This window comes from Mirounga angustirostris, unplaced genomic scaffold, assembly GCF_029215605.1.
Source record: "Mirounga angustirostris isolate CCGP_5_RB_7025 unplaced genomic scaffold, mMirAng1.0.hap1 SCAF_16, whole genome shotgun sequence".
In the NCBI taxonomy this organism is placed as follows: domain Eukaryota; kingdom Metazoa; phylum Chordata; class Mammalia; order Carnivora; family Phocidae; genus Mirounga; species Mirounga angustirostris.
In genome coordinates, this window is record NW_026991724.1 from 50,401,377 (window position 1) to 50,423,203 (window position 21,827).

Consider the following 21,827-nt stretch of genomic DNA (forward strand, 5'->3'; position numbering starts at 1 on the left):
GTGAGGTCACATTCACAGGTTCCGGGGATGAAGACTTGTGCTCTTGGGTGGGGGTGGGGGAGGGCACCATTCCATTCTGCCTATGCCAGGGTCAGGGGAAAAGGGCCTGGAGGCTACAGGCTGGCTGGGATTTGGCCAGGTATCTTGTGATTCTCATGGATTCACTGACTCCAGAAATGCAGGAGAGTTACTCAGTGACAGAGGGAGGCGTAAAGGGTCCACACTAGAGAGGTCCCATGGGGAGAAACTGAGGCTCCTGCCAAGAACCAGCCCCAATTTGCCGGCCTTGTGAGTAACCCTCCTTGCAAGTGGACTGTGCACCTGTCAAGTCTTGGGGTGACTTCAGTCCCGGCCCGAACCTCATGAGAGATCCAGAGCCAGAACCACCCAGAATGCCCAGCTAAGCCGCTCCTAACTCTCTGACCCTCAGCAACCATGTGAGATGACAAACATTGACTGTTGTTTCAGACTCTTCATGTTTGAGTCAGCTGAGCAGTAACTAATACATGTGGCTGCAACAGGGTCCTCCGAGGGACTTCAACCTTACCCCAAACCTCATTGTTCTCAATGATGCTGCATTTCTCTGGTTTTACACACCCGGAACTTAATTTAGGAAAGCTGCAGAAAGCAGAGCGTTCATCACCTACCACTCACTGTCTCCCTGCTCGGTCATGACTAGCCAGGCACCACGTTTCTATGTGACTGCAGGTGCCCCCAGGGAGATGTAGACATGGGGGTAACACAGCATCGGGCAGCATGTCCCTAGGAGATGCTCATGCTCATGCGGGACATGGTAATTCTGGGCATGCTAAAATCCGGAAGACAAACTCTCACCTCTGCTTAGATGCCCCTACCCCCAACTCCAAATTGGCAGATTTTCCACACGCAGCACCTCCCCCCAGAACAACTTTTTTTTTAAAGATTTTATTTATTTATTTGACAGAGACAGCGAGAGAGGGAACACAAGCAGGGGGAGTGGGAGAGGGAGAAGCAGGCTCCCCGCCAAGCAGGGAGCTCGATGCGGGACTCGATCCCAGGACCCTGGGATCATGACCTGAGCTGAAGGCAGTCGCTTAACCAACTGAGCCACCCAGGCGCCCCCCCCCAGAACAACTTTTAAGATAATAGGTGACATTCACTGCCAGATGGAAAGACTGACACTGGCTCTCAGTCCCACCAGCAATATTCCCGACACTTCAGGTTGCTCAGTGGTAGAGGTATGGAGGGATTAAATGGGTCTGTGACGAAGAGCATTGGCCACCCAGCTTGGCACTAAGCACTCAACAGACTGACGCTCTTATTATTTTATTCCACAGAACCTAGCCATTCTGCAGGAAGACACAATTTCTCCCCCAAGTCAATCTTGCAACCTAAAGAACAAATTTTTTTCAAGGCAGTGGAGAAAGCTATTTTGGAAATATGCTTCAATGATTAGGTGAGCAGATATACAAACTGTGGTACGCCCATTCAGTGGAACATTATTCAGTGATAAAAAGAAATGAGCTATCAAGCACAAAAAAGACATGGAAGAATCTTTTTTTTTTTTTTTAGGTTTTATTTATTTATTTGACAGAGAGAGACACAGCGAGAGAGGGAACACAAGCAGGGGGAGTGGGAGAGGAAGAAGCAGGCTTCCCGTGGAGCAGGGAGCCCGAAGCGGGGCTCGATCCCAGGACCCTGAGATCAGGACCTGAGCCAAAGGCAGGCGCTTAACGACTGAGCCACCCAGGCGCCCAGACATGAAAGAATCTTAAATGCATATTGTTAAGTGAAAGAAGTCAGGCTGAAAAGGCTGCGTGCCATACAATGAAAAACTATCTGACATTCTGGAAAAGAAAGTAAGAACACCTGGGGTTGCTTAGGGGCTCAGGGAGCGGGGAGGGAGGGAGGAACAAGTGGAGCACAGGGGATTTTTAGGGCAGTGAAGCCATTCTTTGCGATACTCTAACGGTGGATACATGGCGTTATACATTTGTCCGAACCCGAAGAATTTGTTACAACACCGAGTGAAAACTATGGACTTCAGTAAAGTGTCAATATTGACTCGTTAATTGTAACAAATATACCACACAAGTGCCAGATGTTAATCACAGGGGCAGCTATGAATGAATGGGGGGTTGGGGGGAAGAAATATGGGGATTCTCTGTACTTTCTGCTCAATTTTTCTGTAGACCTAACACTGCTCAAAAAATACAAAGTCTATTAACTTTTTAAAAATACATATCAAGGCACAAGTATAACTCAGATAAATCTGAACATAAGAACAAGACTGCCGGGTGGCTGAGAAGAGATCAAAATATATTTTCAGGGGTGCCTGGGTGGCTCAGTTGGTTAAGCATCTGTTTTCTGCTCAGGTCATGATCCCGGGGTCCTGGGATCGAGTCCCAAGTCAGGCTCCCTGCTCAGCGGGAAGCCTGCTTCTCCCTCTCCCACTCCCCCTGCTTGTGTTCCCTCTCTTGCTGTCTCTCTCTCTGTCAAATAAATAAATAAAATCTTTAAATATATATATATATATATTTTTTTTTTTCTCAAACTCTTGTCATTCAAAACAAGATGGTGTTGGAGCAGGACAAACGGACGGTGGGACAGGACCGAGAAAGAGGTGCCACTGTCAAGGGGACGTAGTGGGTACTGCTGTCCATTCCCAGGGGAGGCGGGAAAGGATGGAGCATCCCTCACACTTCAAGACACGAGCCAACCATTCATTGGGAAACTGAAGAACACAGATCCTGACCTTCCACTCCTCAAAAACCAAAACAGAACGGAACAAAAAGCTACTCTTGATAGATGACTTAACCACAAAGAAAACTTGAATAAAAGTACGAGAAAGTAGAGCTGTAGATAGATATCCTTGAGGTAAAGGAGTCCTTCTCAAATAAGGACAGAAAAAACCCAAATGCCTGAAAGGAAAAAGACTAATGGATTTGGTTATTTTTTTAAAAAAAGATTTTATTTATTTATTTGACAGGGAGAGAGACAGCGAGAGAGGGAACACAAGCAGGGGGAGTGGGAGAGGGAGAAGCAGGCTTCCCGCTGAGCAGGAAGCCCGATGCGGGGCTCGATCCCAGGACCCTGGGATCATGACCTGAGCAGACGCTTAATGACTGAGCCACCCAGGCACCCGGTTATTATTATTATTTTTTAAGATTTTATTTATTTATTTGACAGGGAGAGAGATAGCGAGAGAGGGAACACAGGCAGGGGGAGTGGGAGAGAGAGAAGCAGGCTTCCCGCTGAGCAGGGAGCCCGATGGGGGGCTTGATCCCAGGACCCTGGGATCATGACCTGAGCTGAAGGCAGACGCTTAACAACTGAGCCACCCAGGAGCCCCTATTTCTTTTTTTTTTTTAAGTTTATTTATTTAAATCATGTCTACACCCAACGCAGGGCTTGAACTCACAACCCCAAGACCAAGAATCACACGCTCTTCCGACCGAGCCAGGCAGGCACCCCAGATTTGGTTATTTTATTTATTATTTATTTTTTTATTTTTTTAAAGATTTTATTTATTTATTCATGAGAAAGAGAGGCAGAGCGAGAAGCAGGCTCCCAAGGAGCAGGGAGCCCGATGTGGGACTCGATCCCAGGACCCTGAGATCAGGACCTGAGCCAAAGGCAGACGCTTAACCATCTGAGCCACCCAGGCGCCCCAGATTTGGTTATTTTAAAACGAAAAACTTCAGTTGGACAAAACATACCAGAACCAAACATTAAAGGGACAGTGAAAACAGGCATTTTCCAAAAACAGTACAAATGTCCAATAAACGGCTACAAAGATGCTCGACCTACAGGTAAGTAGGAAAATGTAAGTTAAAAGAACAATTACAGTCCATGCGCGCTTCTACGGCTTGAAAATCTTTCAAGCTGGATCGTTCCATGTGTTGACACTCCGCAGAATTTTCGAGGGCGTTTTTATATTACATTCGGTTCCTTCAGCTCTTAGCATCTAAGGAAAGACTCACTCTGGCCAGAGAAGCACATAAAGACCGCTGAGTGTCGCAAGAGGGTAGCAGCGGACAGCTCATAAGGGGGTCTCAAGTATGACCAGATCATCCTTAAAAGGGGTCTGCCAGAGTTCCCCCAAATGGGAGGCAGGATTCCTTTAGGAGAGGGGACTTTGGTTTCTCTGAAATGGCTGAACTTTTATGAAGAGAGTGTGCAATCTAGAAAAAAGAAGAGTTCAAGGCACAGGGATGGGCCCTTTGAGCAGGGTGGGCACATTGGATGTGACGGAGCCATCGGTGACCATCCCCCCCAGGCCCATGACCGCCCTTACCTGGCAGAGCTGCCTCTGGGGAGCCTGACCTGGGCACTGCCATTCTAGGGGCGAGGGGCACTCTAAGCCCAGGGGTCCCAAGTCCCAGCCCACCACCTCCACTTTCCTCCTTCCTCTAGGACGTGCCAAATGGACACCAGGAGCGTTCCCTGAGGGGGGAGTCGAGATAAAGAATGTCAGAGATACAGCATGAGAGTGAGCTCAGTGATGTCAGAAATGAGTAAAGATGAGAACTGTCTTCCCAATCCTCCCTGGCTACAGTTCAGAGTAACAAAAACCTGCCAAAGGGCGCCCAAATCTGAGATGACCTGGGGATAAGGAAGGGCAGGGGCTCCCAATATCTCCTTGTGCCTGGTTCTGTGGTAGCCTCACCATCTTAGGATATGCCAGTGTTTCCCTTCTAGGTGCACAGAGCAAAAAACCTAGAAGCTTTCAGTGACACCCCCACATCCCATCACTCAGCAAATCCTGTCTGCTCCACCTCTGCAATACTAATATGCCCAGAATCCCACTTCTCCCTACCTTCACTTCTCCCCCTGGTCCGGCCACCATGCCCCCCACACCTGGACAACCACAGTCTTCTCTTTTCCGGACTGGCAGCTTTCACCTTTGCCCCCCATAGTCCGTCGGGGGGGGACCCTAAGTCAGCTCACATCCCTCCTCTGCTCAGAGCCTCCCACGGCTCCTGCCTCGCCCAGGATAAAAGCCAAAGGCCCAGGGCAGCCCACTTTATGTAGGTCTGTATAATACATACATAGGTATATGCCCTTCTTTATGAGATAGAAAAAAATAGGAAGTAACAGAGTGCATTGCACATGGTGACGGCAATTATCATTTAGCGAAACTTTTGTTCTAACCGTATATGTAATACATAATGTATGATGTTAACATTGTGTTATCAAATACATATAATGGGTTTTATATGTTTATAATACATATTAGGTACATAGGATACATCTGTATCTGTAGCTTTTCTTCGTGAAAAGGAATATGGTAAGAAGTATCAGACTGCAAGGTACGTATTAAGGGTATTTAGTGAAATTTTCATTCCAATGATACACACACACAACATATACAATGTTATGTTACATATTACATAAAAAGTATTATATACTATGTCACACAATGCATGAATTATGCCATATTTATAATACATAGAGTGTGAACTGTTAAGTTATATAAATATGTATATGGTATAAACTCTGCTTCTCACTGTGGCTTGCCGCCGGGGGTTGAAAGATGGAGACTTTCTTTTTTTTAAGATTTTATTGATTTATTTGAGAGAGGAGCAGAGGGAAAGAGACAAGCAGACTCTGAGCGTGGAGCCCGACGCGGGGCTCAATCTCAACGACTCTGAGATCATGACCTGAGCTGAAATCAAGAGTCGGGGGCTCAACCAACTGAGCCACCCAGGCGCCCCATAGACTCTTGAGATCCGTGTGTAGTAGGGCTATGGCAGAGTCTTTGGGGAACGACGCCTGCAGGTGCGGAGGGAAGGAAGCAGAGCTGGGACTGGAGTAGTTGAGGAGAGATGCAGTCGCCAGTCCTCTGGGGTGCCCAGAGCTGGTAGGAGCCTCCAGAGCTGGGCCAACCAAGACAAGGGCGCTTCATTGTTGGTCTTCATTCCCCTGACTCCCCTCGCTTACTATATTCCAGGGATCAGTAAACTCTTCACTCCTGAACCCTCCCACTGGATCAGCCCTTTACGTCTTTACTGCCCAACTCCTACACTAGACAACAGCTCCGAGACAGTGAGAGCCCTTGTCTTGTTCCTGGCCGACTCCCAGCTACTACAATGGGGCCAGGCATGCAGTACGTGCTAACGAGTTGTCTAACGAGTGGGTGCAGGGCACCCACTCGATTCTCCTTTGGGCACGCTTCCCTCCATCCATTGGGGTCGGGGGCCCAGGCCTGGCCGTTTGAGAGTTACAGTGGCTAGCACAGGGACGGCTATATGGGCAGACGAATCAGGCAGGGGCTTACCGAAGTCCACTTTCTCTAGGGGTGGCTTTCTCCAGGCAAGGGCTGCTGGAGTGGGAAACCAACAGAGAGGACAACGGAGCCGAGCCGAGCCAGAGATGGGAGAGGCAGAGCCCTCAGGACAGCTGCGAGGCTTTTGTGAGCCAGTGTAAATGGGTTTCTGTTTTTTTCTGCCCTAGTCCTGAGTCCCTCAGGAGGGGAGGAGTCTGGATTCAGTGAGGCCCCTTCTTCCCAAATCACCGTGGGGCAGGCAGGTAACGTTGGAAAAGCAATGCCTGTGAACGGATGTCCCCCCACCGGACTGGGGTGCCATGATGGCAGGGTTGTGGCCGTGTCGCTCCCTGCTGGGACCCCAGCACGACACAGAGCAGGGCGGGGTACACAGTGGACACCTGAAAGTTTCCTGAATGAAAGAATAATTGGAGGACGTTTTTCCTAAGGTTGTAACAGGGGTTTTTTAAAGATTTAAAAAAAACACATCAACTTGCAGACAACCAACTTCATTTATAAATTTATTCTACCCCTCTCCCCAAGTCGCAAATGTATACACAAAGTTAGCTAGTAGGAAACCAGGTAATGAAGCATCCTCCAGTCTCAGCCTCGTGCTTTTTGAGAGGGGATTCTTTGCATTTCCACACACCCTGATCCCACCCAGTGGGTGAAGCCAATGCATCCCACAAGGTCTGGCCACATGGAAGGACATGCAGGGCTGAGTTCTGAGTGTCGGGACGTGACAGTAATACCACATCAGGGTCAAGATGGTGCAGGGGTTTGGAGCTTGGGCTCTGGTATAGACTGTCCATCTTCTGGTCCCACTCCTGCTTCTTTCCTGCCTGTGTGTCCTTGGGCAGGTGACTCCCCCTTTTTGTACCTCAATTTTCTCATGAAAGAAATGAAGAAAATACTGTTAATGGCCAGTATTTATTGAGATGATGGTATGTCACAGTCGCTTGGCCTCCAGCAACCTGTGCTCCAGAGATGGGTCAGTGCCACAGGGCACCCCCAGGAGTAGCCATGGAAACTGGGCACTGAGCCCTCTCACCTGGCTCCATCCATCACTCCTCCACCCAGTGCTCTCTCTCTCGGTATCTTCTTCTCATTTATCTACTCAGGTCACTTCCGATTTTATTTTATTTTATTTATTTTTACTTAGAGCACAAGCAGGGGGAGCGGGAGAGGGAGAAGCAGACTCCCCACTGAGCAGGGAGCCCGATGCGGGGCTCAATCCCAGGACCCTGGGATCATGACCTGAGCTGAAGGCAGACACTTAACCAGCTGAGCCACCCAGGCGCCCCTCACTTCTGATTTTAAAGACACCTCCACCCAGGACCCACCTCCTCAGCTCCCTCTAGAGTCAACTTCTCCCCCACTTCTAGAAGGAATTAAGATGATCTTTCAGGACCCCAGTTTCTTGGTTTTCTGTCTGGGTAGGTGTTGTGTCCAGATCACCCCGCCCGCCCCCACCCCAGCCCCCCGGCGCCCTGGCAGTGAGGTGAGGGAGGGAAGAGTTGAGAGAAAGCCTGCCCCTCCCGCTTCACCTACAGTTTCTTGGAACCCGGCCCAGGTAGAATGGATCTTGGATCTGACCCCATTCATTAAATGCAAAGATTTCAGGTGTGGTCTGGGGCTGCTTGGACCGGAAATTGAGGGCCCCCCACTCTCAACGCTGCCTCTGGGAAATGTCTTGGTCCTCTGTGGAGATCCCTAACCACCCCTCCTCCCCAGTAACTGCCTCCCTGCTCCCCTCTCCCCTACCGGTGCTCTCCAGCACCCTGCACCCCTTTTCCATCTCCTTCCCTGAGCCCTGACCCCCACTCTGCTCTGATTACTTCACCACCTTGGACAGTCAGTCCCTCATTGGCTTCATGGCCATGGGCAAATCCCTTTGCTTTCCCTGGGCCTCAGCTTCCCCATCAGGGAGAGCGTTCATAGGATCACTGCCCACTCACACACATCGGCTTCTCTAATTTTAACGAGGCTTGTACCCATTTTGAAGATCCCTATGTCCTCAGACACATCCTAAAGATGACTTCCTCATTCTGGGGCTCTTTTATTCAGGCAACATAACATGGATGGTCTGCAGGACAGAATGCAGACTGGTGGGAGCCACACCCCCACCGCATCAGTGAGATTCCCGGAAGAGACACCCCATAGTAAATGCTGGTTCCTGGATTGTTCCTATCACCCCTGTGGGGAAGGCCACATGTCCCATGGGGTTTGCAAGGATCCCAGCGTCCTCTTTGGGGTGGGGAGGTGTAGTGGGTTGAATGGTGGCTCCCTAAGAGATATGTCCACACAGTAACCCATGGAACCTGTGACTGTGAGTGTATCTGGGGGAAAAAAAAAACAACTCTGTAAATAAGTTAAGGATCCTGAAGTGAAATCATCCTAGGTTTAGGGTGGGCCCTAAATCCAAAGACAAGTGCCTTTATAAGAGACACGAGGAGAAGACCACATGAAGATGGAGGCAGAGACTAGAGATCTGCAGCCACAGGGCCTCAAGGCAAGGAATGCCTGAAGTCACCAGAAGTTAGAAGAGGCAAGGAAGGATCTTCCCCCAGGGCCCTCGGATGGAGCATGGCCCTGCTGAGTCTTTGATTTTAGATCTGTGGCCTCCAGAACTGCGAGAGAACAGTTTTCTCTGGTTTTAAGCCATCAAGTTTGTGGTCATGTTATGGTAGCCCTAGGAAACTAAGAACGGTTAAGACCAACTGGTGGCCTAGTCTAGTGGGATGGAGGTTGGGCCGAGGGCTCTGGAGGCACGAGGGTACCACTGCGTGAAGGGGGACGATTGGACCGGTCCAGAGGCCCAGGAGAGAAGGGCAAGGGTACACAGGTCAGCAGATTTGGATGGAACATGAGGAATGTGATGGCAGTGTGCTAAGAGAGGCCACGGAAGAGGACACGTCAGGAAAGGCTCAGGGACTTGGAGGACAGCTAAACAGGGGGACGAGGCTGAAGGGCAGGTTGGCTTTAGCCTTAGGCAGGATCCATTTTTCCACCACAGAGGGGGTGATGGGAGGGCACTGCCAGAGAGGACCCTGCACAGACATCCCGGTAGGTTGTGCCAGACTGAAGGACTGGGGGGTGGGGATCTGTTGGAATATTCCACTTGGGGTCTCGTAGGGTGCCACAGATCAGGTCAAGGGGAAAGATATAGCATTCAGTGGATCAACTGCAAGCCAGGATCCCCCTTGTTTTCCCCTCAAAGAGAGTGGCGAAACCCAGCTAGAGCCCCCCTTAGATGCCGGGACAGAAGAGCACTGAACCACACTGCATTTCTTTACAATGGTCTGTGCCGATTCACAAAGCAAAGGGTGCGGGGGAGGTTCCAGGGAAAAGGATGAGTCCCAGGGCAGGGTAACATTTATCACCGAAATGGGGGGCGGAGTGGGGTCACAGCTTGATTCAGCTCAAGTCCAGTCCGTTTTTCCTCCTGCCAGAAGAGCGAGCCTGTTGTCTTCCTGGCTGGGACGGCTCAGGTCCGTGCGGTTTGGGGTTGGGGTGGAGCGCTGAGCACTGTGGTCTGTACCGAGGAGCTAGGGCTGGAGTGCGCTTCGTGGGACCGCTTCACCGGCTGGGGGCTGGCCCCCGCGGAAGGTACGGCGGGTCGGCAGAGGCTAACTGAATCCAAGTGCCATCAAGATCCCGGTGGCTTCCGCGGGGCCAGCGCAGGCGGGGGTGGTGCGGGGAGAAGGCCACACCTGAGCACACACAACCACCGACAAGTTCAGACTTGAGCAGACTCCTCCTGTACCTTGGCCGCGGATACCGCCGGGGACGCGGGCTGCGGGTCCCGGGCGCAGAGCTGGGCGCGCACCTCTCGCACCTGCGCCTGCAGCTCCTCCAGGGCGCTGGGCGCCGGCGCCGCCTGCATCTGCGCCTCCAGCGCCTCCAGCGCCAGCGCCAGGCGGCCCACCTCGTCCCGCATCGCGTCCCAGGCGGCGCGCTGCTCCTCCTCCTTGTTACGCTGGTGCGTCTGGTGGCGCCAGTACTCCAGCACCAGGCAGCCGCCGCCCACGACGAAGATGGTGGCCTCGCCCAGCAGCTCGGCGCCCAGCTCGGCGGCCGCGTCCTCGTTCAGCGGCTTGATGACTGTGCCCCGGAAGCCCATGATGCGCATCTTGGTCCGCATCTCCACCCAGTGGTACACTGCGGGGGAAGAGAGGGGTCAGGTCGTGCGCCAGGAGCCCCCTACAAGCCCCACCCCAACGCACTTCGGGCGTCCAGGCTGGAGCAATGGGGACACGACCACCAGAACCACGGGGGGGGATCGCCTTAAACAAGACCCGCACTGGCCTCGCCCAGCGGTGTTGAGTCACTGGCCTGGGGTGACCCCAGGGTATCTTTTTTTTTTTTTTTTAAGATTTTATTTATTTATTTGAGAGACAGAGAGCACGAGAAGGAAGAGGGTAGAGGGAGAAGCAGACCCCCTGCTGAGCAGGGAGCCCGATGCGGGACTCGATCCCGGGACTCCAGGATCATGACCTGAGCCGAAGGCAGTCGCTCAACCAACTGAGCCACCCAGGCGCCCCTCCAGGGTATCTTTTTAAATTTCCCAAAGGATTCTGCCAAGCAGCCGGGAATCAGAAACCCTGCCCAGGAAGGGAAGTCCTCAGTCTGGTTGAGGGGTGGGGGGCAGGAAACGCCCCTGTAGGGTTACAAAGAGCTCCCAGGACACAAAGTCCCTGGAAGGTGTACAGATTCAACTGTCAGAGGCTTTAACCTTAGCCCCCTCTGTTCCTCCCCTCAAGCCACCAGCAGGACAGCCAAGCATTCCTCCTTCCCTGACACAGTCGTCCAACCCACTTCTCAGGAGAAAGAACCCCCCCCCTCCAATTTCTTTCTGAATCTTCCCCAAATTCAGAGTTAGGGCTGCAGGGTAGGGGGCCCTCCTGGCTCCAAAGAAAGGGCCACTGGCATGTGGGAATGCATGTGAAGCGACTGTGAACAGCAGGTAACCGATCCTCTTGGCAAGTCTGGTGGCTCCCATCCTCCTCTATTTTCACCAACCCTGAGGATGTAGCTAACAGTCTTGGGAGCTCTTCGCGGCGAGGTGCGGGGCACATACCTTGGAAGAGGCTCACGAGCCGACCGCTGCTGCTGGAACAAAAGCTTTCTTGCCTAGCTGCTTCTTTGTGCAGGGAGATTCTCAGCCTCTGAGTCTTAAAAACCAAGGCAGAATTATGCCGGACCATGACTCTCTCCTGCAGTAATTCATATTTGTCCAGGATACACAAAATCGCTGTCTAGTTCATTTGGAGACTCATGTCCAACACAGCACTTCACTTCTAATGTTTCATAATCATCCACGTAAATGCATAATGTATGAAATGTTTTAAATGCATTGTGCACTAGTAATTTTAAGAATCCAGAGGAAGTTATTTGAACATTTATAACCTTATGGTCCCCGGAAATGAAACAAAAATTAAAATTTGGATTTCTGTACATATTTTGGTTGCTGACACATACTTTATTAGACAGAATTCTGCAAGGGAAGTGTAAACAGAAGCTCAAGGACGAAGTTCAAGGAACAATGTGAAATTTCTGACTGTAAAAGAACAGCTTGTTCGTTTTTTTCCCCCTTTAAACCAAGAGTAGCAGGCGCCAAATCACAAGTTACGTGAATTGCATTCGATATTCTGAAGGAAGGATGGCACCAACTCTGAAAATATCAATATTCATGACACACCAGAAATTATAGCCTCTGCATCTATTTGAATTCATGGAGAAGTTTTAATGACTGAGCCACCCAGGCGCCCCTATGGAGAAGTTTTAGCTGTCACCTTGAAAATGTACTAGAGGGTATATAACTTTTCAATGTTTTAAAGGGGCGGAGCAGCAAAAATGTTGGACGAGCTCTGCCTGGAGCCAGCAGTAGGATCTAAGGAGCACAGCCACCCCCCCAACCCCATCCCCCGACCCGTGAATGCCCGCTGCGGTGCTCACTGTTACCACTAATTACGGAGGCCCTGGTGTTGTGGGGTTCCTGGGGTCCGGACTGTGCAGACCCCTCCCACACTGAGGTCCTAGCTTCAGGCCAGGCTGGGGTCCACCTGGAGCTCTGTCACCTACTGCAAGGACAGCCCACTTTGAGCCGCCTCTGTAAAATGGGGAGGTGATGACCACACGCCAGCCCTGGGGTGCCGGGCCGGGGGGCCGGGCCTGTAACTGTCACGTGATCCTTCATGTCAGGCCCACAAAGCATAGCGGCCGGAGAGAGGTGAGGGGAGACAGCACCAGCCTCCACTGGCCCCCCTGGGTGAATGTCCCAGCACCCCACTGTGGACAGAGCAGGATGACCTGGGTCAGTGGTTGAGCCTGGGTGTGCAAATGGGAGTGGGCACGAGGGGTGGGGGCACACATACAGATGTAGGAAATGAAATTGAAGGGTGTGTGTGTGAGAGAGAGAAGGCTTTCAGAGCAGGGGCCGATGGCAGTCTCTCAGATTTGGGGTTCAGGAAACAAGGTCCATGTGGGAATGGGGGGTTGGCAAGAAGAGGTAGCCATGAGAAGCCAGGACAGGACAAGACTGAGGACAGCCCCTGACCCGGGGATCCAACAGGTCCCCAGATGTCTCCCAGACACACTCACTGTGTCCAAACCTGACCCCGGCTCCCCACCCCCAACAGACACTTGTTTCTCCTCCTGGGTCCATCCTGTCACCAGGCCAGAGACTTGGGACTCGGTTGTTCCCCTCCCCCACAGCCTCTCAGCCACGTGCTTGTCTCTGTCTCCTGAATGTCTCTCCCACACCCCCACCCGCTGTCCTGGTCCACGCTCTGTCCCAGCTCTGACCAATGTCCCCTGACCTGACCTCCCTATCCAGGGACCTTTGTCCCTCCTGCCATTCTGTGTATTCCCTTCAGAGCACCTATCACAACTGGGACTGATCTGGTCACCCAGTCACTTGTCTGCACTCTGTCTCCGCGCCGGCCCACGAGCCCCACGAGGGCAGGGCCCGGGGCTGTCCCAGTCACTGCGTGTCCCCAGCACCGGCCAGCAGCAGGCCAGGCACACCAGTGATGCTCAGTATATCCTGCTGAATGTGTCAGTGGGTCCCCGCCCTAGCCTCATGCCCCTGCCCCCGCTATGCTAGGCGCTGGTTAAAACACAATGAAAACACAAAAAACTGCCATCCTTTTCATTACCAAAAGTAACACATCACATGAAAATAAAGTACTCAAACTATAAAGTTACGAGTCAGAAGCCCCACACCTGGTCCTGATCCTTGGGCCCACCCCAAACGGTCCCCCAAATCTCACCCTAACCAGCCTTTCTTTCTCGTAGCATCATGGCCCTGACATCTGATAGTAAGCGTACATCGCTCGCCTCTATTTCTGAGTTTTTCACCTGGAAATTTGCTCCTTTTTACACATTTTCTATTGAACGCCCAGCCCCGGTATAAAAGATGAGCACTCTGTCCCCATACAGCCTGTCCTTCCTCCGTCCCTCTGCCTCCCCATTTTTACAGGTGATTTGTATACATTTGTTTTACTATTCACCTGTCACTGTCTTCCTCCTTTCGAGCGCCCCCTCTCCTCCCCCATCCCTAGATCAGATCATTCTTCCATGTTATCGAGGTTGACCCACAGGTTGTTTGATGGCTACAGTAAGGCCCCTTGTACTCTGCGTAAAAAAAAAAATTTTTTTTTAATAAACAGCATATACGACGTGATGATCACCAACACACCATCCAGTGTGATGTGATTAAGCTAGAGAGGAGCCCCTTGGGTGGGCTGTGTCATGAAGGGGGCCACCTGGAGGAGAGGGCTCTGCGGCAAGGTCGCATGGTGTCTCTATTCTGATGTTCTATCAAGCCACTGAGAAATCCACCACATGTCAGTCAGCTCTCAGCTGGACAATGATTTTCTAAAACAACTTGGCCTTCCCTCATGTGATATTTCTAGAACTGCAGGTCCTGTCCCACTAGTGGGTAATGCAATCAATTTCAGACTAGCATTAAAAATATGATCAAGAGGAGCGCCTGGGTGGCTCAGTCATTAAGCAGCTGCCTTCGGCTCAGGTCATGATCCCAGGGTCCTGGGATTGAGCCCCGCATCGGGCTCCCTGCTCCACGGGAAGCCTGCTTCTCCCTCTTCCACTCCCCCTGCTTGTGTTCCCTCTCTCGCCGTGTCTCTCTCTGTCAAATAAATAAATAAATGAAATCTTTAAAAAACAATATGATCAAGAATATAACAGAAACCATCAGATGGCCCTTGAGGGCATCATGCTAAGAGAACTAAGTCCAAGAAAGGCCAATATGATATAATCTAACTTATATGTGGAATTAAACAACAACCAAAACCAAGCTCATGGATACAAATGAACAACAACAACAACAACAAAAAACCCCTAGAATATAACAGAAAACATCAAAGGCAATCTTAAGTAGTCAGGACAAGTATGGTTACACAAAACTTTTGTTCTTGTTTTGTATGTGACTGTGTGTGTAACTGGAACACAGTCAAAAGGCTGAAAGCCACTGTCCTAGACTTTGATTGGAATTCCAGTGAACCTACAGATCATTTCTAGGATAGTGGCATCTCCCCGATGTTGAGTCTTTCAATCCACAATCCACAAATGTAGTATGTTTCCACTTAGTCTCTAACTTTCTCTGCAAGTCTGGGGGCACCCGACTGGCTTGATCAGAACATGTGACTCCTGATCTCAGGGTTGTGAGCTCAAGCCCCACGTTGGGTGTAGAGATTCCTTAAATTAAAAAGATAATGCAGAGAAAGTAATTTTTCTCTGCAAGTCTCTTTGATCATATTTATTCCTAGGTATTGATTTTTTTGTCGTTATTATTCATGGCATTTTATTTTATTTTTTTAAAGATTTTATTTGTTTGACAGAGAGAGATACAGCGAGAGGGAACACAGCAGGGAGAGTGGGAAAGGGAGAAGCAGGCGTCCCACGGAGCAGGGAGCCCGATGCGGGGCTCAATCCCAGGACCCTGGGATCATGACCTGAGCTGAAGGCAGACGCTTAACGACTGAGCCACCTGGGCGCCCCTATTCATGGTATTTTAAATTCCACTTTCAGGGGCGCCCGAGTGGCTCAGGCGGTGAAGCGTCTGCCTTCGGCTCAGGTCATGATCTCAGGGTCCTGGGATCAAGTCCCACGTCAGGCTCCCTGATCAACGGAGAGCCTGCTTCTCCCTCTGCCTCTGCACCTTCCCCCACTCATGTTCTCTCTCTCTAATAAATAAAAATCTTTAAAAAAAAAATTCCACTTCCAACTTGGTGGAAGATGGCATACAGAAATACAACTGAGTTATGTAAATGGGTTTTTTTAACCAATGACCTCACTAAATTCCTTTTTTTTCCCTTTTTAATGAAATATAACTTATATAAAACACACAACTAGCAAGTGTAGAGCAGGATGATTTTTTTAAAAACTTCTTTAAGATTTTGTTTTTAAATAATCTCTACACTCAATGTGGGGCTCAGTCTCACAACCCTACGATCAAGAGTCCTACGCTCCACCGACTGAGCATCCCCGATTAAGATCTAGAATATTCCCGTACTCCAAAGGGCTCCCACCCTTAAGCCCTCTTCTGGTCAGTAACCCCCAAACTACAATCTGACCTCCCCTGATAGATATACGTATCCTAAGTCCTATTCTGACTTCTTCGTAGTAAATTGTTTGTGCTCCCTGTTCTATCCTCTTGTGCTCAGCATTATGTCATGAGATCTCTCGCATTGTCACAGGCTTCCATGGCTCCCTTTTATCACAGAGTCGTCTTCTGCTGCGTGGACTGACCAGTTGGGCCTTCCATGCCCTGCCCATAGGCATTCAGGGTGCCTAGAGTGGCAGCTTTCCCAGCAGTGAAACGGCTGAGTCACAGGACACTGCCTCACCCAGGGGACGGAAAATGGGGAGGCAGCACTCTTCATCCATCAGCTGATTGACTCACACAGCCTGGGATAGCAGCCAGGGCAGGGGGCCGTTTAGCTGGGGTTGTCCGGGGATGTGAAAAGTGCCACAGCTCACTGTTTTTGTTTTTTTTTTAAGATTTTATTTATTTGACAGAGAGAGACAAAGCAAGAGGGAGAACACAAGCAGGGGGAGTGGGAGAGGGAGAAGCAGGTTTCCCCCGGAGCAGGGAGCCCGATGAGGGGCTCGATCCCAGGACCCCAGGATCATGACCCGAGCCAAAGGCAGACGTTTAACGACTGAGCCACCCAGGCACGCCCCAAAGGCAGACTCTTAACTGACTGAGCCACCTAGGTGCCCCACTCACTGTCTTTAGTGAGTTCCTTTGCTGCTGCCTCCCAGGTAAGTTCTAGAGGGTCCAAGGAGCTGCTTTTTCTTTCTTTTCTTCTTTCTTTCTTTCTCCCGTTCTCTCTCTCCCTCCCTCCCTCCCTTCCTTTCTTTTGGATTCATATGGTATGTTTTATTAGCTCTCTATTTTCTCTTATCATGGCCGGAATCACAATTGATGCTCTTGAGGTTGTCAATAAATAAAAAGCGGAGAAAAGGTTTGTCACAAAATGAAGTAAAATGTTGGTAGTGAATAAATTTTAATAATGTGGAGACAGACCAGCTCGTTCAATACCAGACAAATTAAAGTACATGGCTCTCTTTTTATTTTTTAAAGATTTATTCATTCGGGCGCCTGGGTGGCTCAGTCCATTGAGCGACTGCCTTGGGCTCAGGTCATGATCCTGGAGTCCCTGGATCGAGTCCCGCATCGGGCTCTCTGCTCGGCGGGGGGTCTGCTTCTCCCTCTGACCCTCCTCCCTCTCATGCTCTCTCTATCTCATTCTCTCTCTCAAATAAATAAATAAAATCTTTAAAAAAAAAAGATTTATTCATTCACTTTAGAGACAGCACGAGCAGGAGAGGCAAAGGGAGAGAGAGAACCTCAAGCAGACTCCACACTGAGTGCGGAGCCTGATGCGGGCGGGGCTGGATCTCACAACCCTGAGGTCAGGACCAGAGCTGAAACCAAGAATCAGACCCTCAACCGACTGCACCACCCAGGTGCCCCCAGAGCTCTCTTTTATTTGGTGTGTTTAGTATGCACAAAGTGGAACACTATTTTTATCATCTGATTACAGAAAATATGAATATACTTTCTGTATCCTTGAACTGTGGTGATATCTTTAGAAGATATCTAAATTCTTGAAGGAAATATTCTGATTTAGTTTAGTCTAATTTAAGCTGATGTATAATTATAGAACATGCAAAATGACTTTTTTTTTTTTTTCCTATTTCACCCATTCCCTACCCTTCACTTCCCCTCTGGTAACCATGAGTTTGTTCTCTAAAGTTAAGACCAAGGGGCTGCTTTTTTAGCAAGAGGTGTGTCTGTGTGTGTGCTTTAACTTTTCAGTTGAGGAATGATATACAAAAAATGCACCATTAAGTTCAGCTCCATGACTTTTTACACTTCCAAGGGTTCTCAGCTGGGGGCGATTTGGCTCCCTGCTCCCGCCCAGTAGTCCTCCACAAGTTTTGACAACCAAACATATCTCTCGACATTGCCAATGTCCAAGGGAAGGAAGGGTGCAAGGCTTTTTCCATATGGGTATGCAACTGCGCCATTTACTGAACCATCATCCTTCCCCCACAGAGTTGGAGACCTACCTTTGTTGGAAATCCACTTATGTGTGGATCTAATTTTAGACAGTCTATCCTGTCCCATTGGTCTATTTGTCTATCCTTTACCAATACTCTAGCTTTACAGTTAAGTCTTTAAATCTGATGGTGTAAATCTTCCAACTTTATTCTTCCTTGAGATTTTCTATTCTAGGATCTCTAAATTTCTTATAAATTTTAGAATCAACTTGTTCCTGACAATTAAAAGCATGTGAGGATGTTTACACTGAGATTACACTGAATCTATAGTTCAATTCTGAGAGCCTTAATAACATTACTGAGTCTTCCAATCCATGAACAGGGTAATCTCTCTCTGTTTTGTTGGTTTTTTTTTTTTAAGATTTTCTTTGTAAGTAATCTCTACACCCAATGTGGGGCTTGAACTCACAACTCTGAGATCAAGTCGCATGCTACCAACTGAGCCAGCCAGCTGCCTCTTTATCTATTTTTTATAAGTATCTTTAATTCCTCTCAACAATATTTTAGGTTATCACAGTAGAGTTCTTGCACATCTTTTGTCAAATTTATTTCTAGATATCAGAAGAGTTTTGGTGCTATTGTGAATGGTATTTTATTTTATTTATTTTTTATTTTTTAAAGATTTTATTTATTTGACAGAGAGAGAAACAGCGGGAGAGGGAACACAAGCAGGGGGAGTGAAAGAGGGAGAAGCAGGCTTCCCGTGGAGCAGGGAGCCCCATGTGGGGCTCGATCCCAGGACCCTGGGATCATGACCTGAGCCGAAGGCAGACACTTAACGAATGAGCCACCCAGGCGCCCCGTGAATGGTATTTTAAAATCCACTGTCCAATTGTTAGTTAGCAGCTTACCAAAATACAACCGATCTCTATATATTCATCTTGTATCCAGCAATCTTGACAAAAATTATCTATTTATTTTAATGGTTTGTTTTTAGTCTCTTTTGGCTTCTTTATGCACATAGTCATATCATCAACCAAAAACCAGTTTTACTTCTTTTTCAATGTTTATGCTTTTTTTTTTTTTTTAAGATTTTATTTATTTATTTGACAGAGAGAGAGACAGCGAGAGAGGGAACACAAGCAGGGGGAGTGGGAGAGGGAGAAGCAGGCCTCCTGCTGAGCAGGGAGCCCGATGCGGGGCTCGATCCCAGGACCCTGGGATCATGACCTGAGCCAAAGGCAGACGCTTAACGATGGAGCCACCCAGGCTCCCCTCAATGTTTATGCTTTTAATTAGTTAGTTTTTGGTTTTTTTTTTAAGTAAACTCTGCCCCCAACATGGGGCTTGAACTCATGACCCCAAGATTGAGAGTCACATGCTCTATGGACTAAGCCAGCCAGGAACCCCTTAATTCACTTTTCTTGATTAGCTTTTTAAAATTTTAATTTTCTGGGTGTGTATGTACCTCTTCATAGTAGCTCCAACCTCCAACATCATGTTGACCAAAAGAGGTGATACCTGTCTTATTGCAAACGTTGGGGGGGGAAGTATTCTCTCTTTTTTTTAAGATTTCATTTTTTTTAAGTGATCTCTATACCCAACATGGGGCTCACACTCACATCCTGAGATCAAGAGTCATATGCTCTAGTGACTGAGCCAGCCAGGCGCCCTGAAAAGTGTTCATTTTAATCTTTAAGGATAAATATGGTGTTAACTGAACTCTTTTGATAAGATAAGCTTTGTCAGATTAAGGAAGTTCCTCTCTATTCCTAGTTTATGGAGCACTTATATCATGAGTAGGTGTTGATTTTATCAAATGCTTTTCCTGAATAATATGATCATACGGTTTCTCTCATTTCTCCCATTCCTAAGGTGAATTACCTTGACTGCTTTTCAAATAAATGTAAACCAACCTTGCAGTCTTAGAATAAATCCCACTAGGTCATGATTTATTACTCTTCTTATATATCGCTGCATTCTATTTGCTAATATTTTTGTTTAGGATATCGGAATCCATGTTCGCAAGAGATCTTGGCCTCAATTTTTCCTTTCTTGTAAATGACTTTGTTAGGATTTTGCTATCAGTATTCTGTTGGACTCATTAAACAAGGAAGTGTTCCCACTTTCCCTCTTACTTAGAAGAGTTTAGATAATGGTATTATTTCTTTCTTCAATGTTTAGAAGAATTTACCAGCAAAGCCATCTGGGCTTGTAGTTTTCTTTTCTTTTAAAAAATTATTTATTTTTGAGAGTACGTGCATGCAGGGGAGGGGAGGGGCAGAAGGAGAGAGAGAATCTTAGGCAGACTTCCCGCCGAGCATGGAGCCCAACACAGGGCTCCATCTTCCGACCCTGAGATCATGATCTGAGCCAAAATCAAGAGTCAGATGCTTAACCGACTGAACCACTCAGGCACCCAGGGCCTGTAGTTTTCTTTATGGGAAGGTCTTTAATTATCGATTCAATGTCTCTAACAGATACAGGACTATTCAGATTTCCTTTTTTTTTTTTTTTTAAAGATTTATTTATTTATTTATTTATTTGAGAGAGACACAGTGAGAGAGGGAACACAAGCAGGGGGAGTGGGAGAGGGAGAAGCAGGCTTCCTGCGGAGCAGGAGGCCTATGTGGGGCTCGATCCCGGGACCCTGGGACCATGACCTGAGCTGAAGGCAGCCACTTAACGACTGAGCCACCCAGGCGTCACCAGATTTCCTTTTTTTAAAAGACTTTAAGTAATTGCTACACTCAACGTGGGGCTCGAACTTACAACCCCAAGATCAGGAGTCACACACTCTACTGAGCCAGCCAGGCACCCTAACTATTCAGATTTTCTGTTTCTTCTTGTGTCAATGTTGTTAAATTATGTTTCCCCAAGGAAACTGTCCCATTTCCTTTGCATTGCAAAATTTGTTGGCTAAAGTTTATTGGTATCCTTTTGTCATCCTATAGTTAGGATCCATCCAAACTCTGCCCCCAACATGGGGCTTGACCTCATGACCCCAAGAGCAAGAGTCCCATGCTCTACGGAATAAGCCAGCCAGGAACCCCATTATCCAAAAATGATGCCTCATTTTTTCATTCGTTTTAATGGAAACTTATGCTGTTTTTCCCCTTTGAGTAGTATTAATCTTTTCAAAGAACCATCTTTTGGTTTTGTTGCATTTCTCTACTACTTGTCTGCTAATTCCTAGTTGTCCCGCAAGGATGCGGCTCAGGTGTTTCCTTCTTTGGGACTGAGTCAGATGCCCCCTGGGCTCTTACATCTCAGCCCTGATCAATCCTGGGTGTCACTGGTGACATCTGTTTCCCCCACTGGATCATGAGCGCTGCAAGGGCTGCAAGGGCTGGGCTCACCCTTCCATCTCACACCTAAATTCACCTCTGCCAGGGATACCACTCCCCAACTCCTCTTTTCTTACCTCACCCTAATTGATCTTGTAGGTCAGCTGGAGTGCCCCTTCCTCCAGGAAGCCCTCCCTGATCCCTGGGCTGGGTCATACACAATCTCTAATGTTCTCCAAGCTCCCTGGGCTGGCCTCATCACAACACTGTTTATTCTGGGTTAAATTATTTTTAAAATATGATGCAGACTCTCCTTCTTAAAATAGTTATATAAAGATGTTTCAACCAGGGGCACCTGGGTGGCTCAGTCGTTAAGCTTCTGCCTTTGGCTCGGGTCATGATCCCAGGGTCCTGGGATCGAGCCCTGCATGGGGCTCTCTGCTCTGCGGGAAGCCCGCTTCTCCCTCTCCCACTCCCCCTGCTTGTGTTCCCTCTCTCACTGTGTCTCTCTCTGTCAAATAAATAAATAAAATCTTTAAAAATTATATATATATATATATATATATATATATATATGTTTCAACTAGCCTTATGTATCTTACCAGCCCCAAAGGCTGGTTTCACGGCTTTCAAGTTCCTTGAGGCCTCTGGCAAATTCTCCCTGCTGCAGGGGTAACTTATTTGTCACTGCCTGGAAACTGCACTGTGAGCTCCTTAAGAGCAGCAGGTTCCCAGAAATACCCAGCCCAGAACCGGCA

At 48.7% G+C, this 21,827-nt stretch overlaps 1 protein-coding gene across 2 annotated transcripts in view; it reads right to left on the reverse strand.

The window, feature by feature from the left end:
- Nucleotides 1–6,755: 6,755 nt before the first annotated feature.
- Nucleotides 6,756–21,827, reverse strand: part of LOC123855769 (optic atrophy 3 protein-like) — a 54,380-nt gene continuing 39,308 nt past the window's right edge. For both annotated transcript variants that reach the window (XM_045891758.3, XM_064581185.1), the window contains one exon: nucleotides 6,756–10,408. In XM_045891758.3, the coding sequence (XP_045747714.1) occupies nucleotides 9,987–10,408 (422 nt within the window). In that variant the 3' untranslated portion in view covers nucleotides 6,756–9,986. The remainder of the gene's footprint in view (nucleotides 10,409–21,827) is intronic.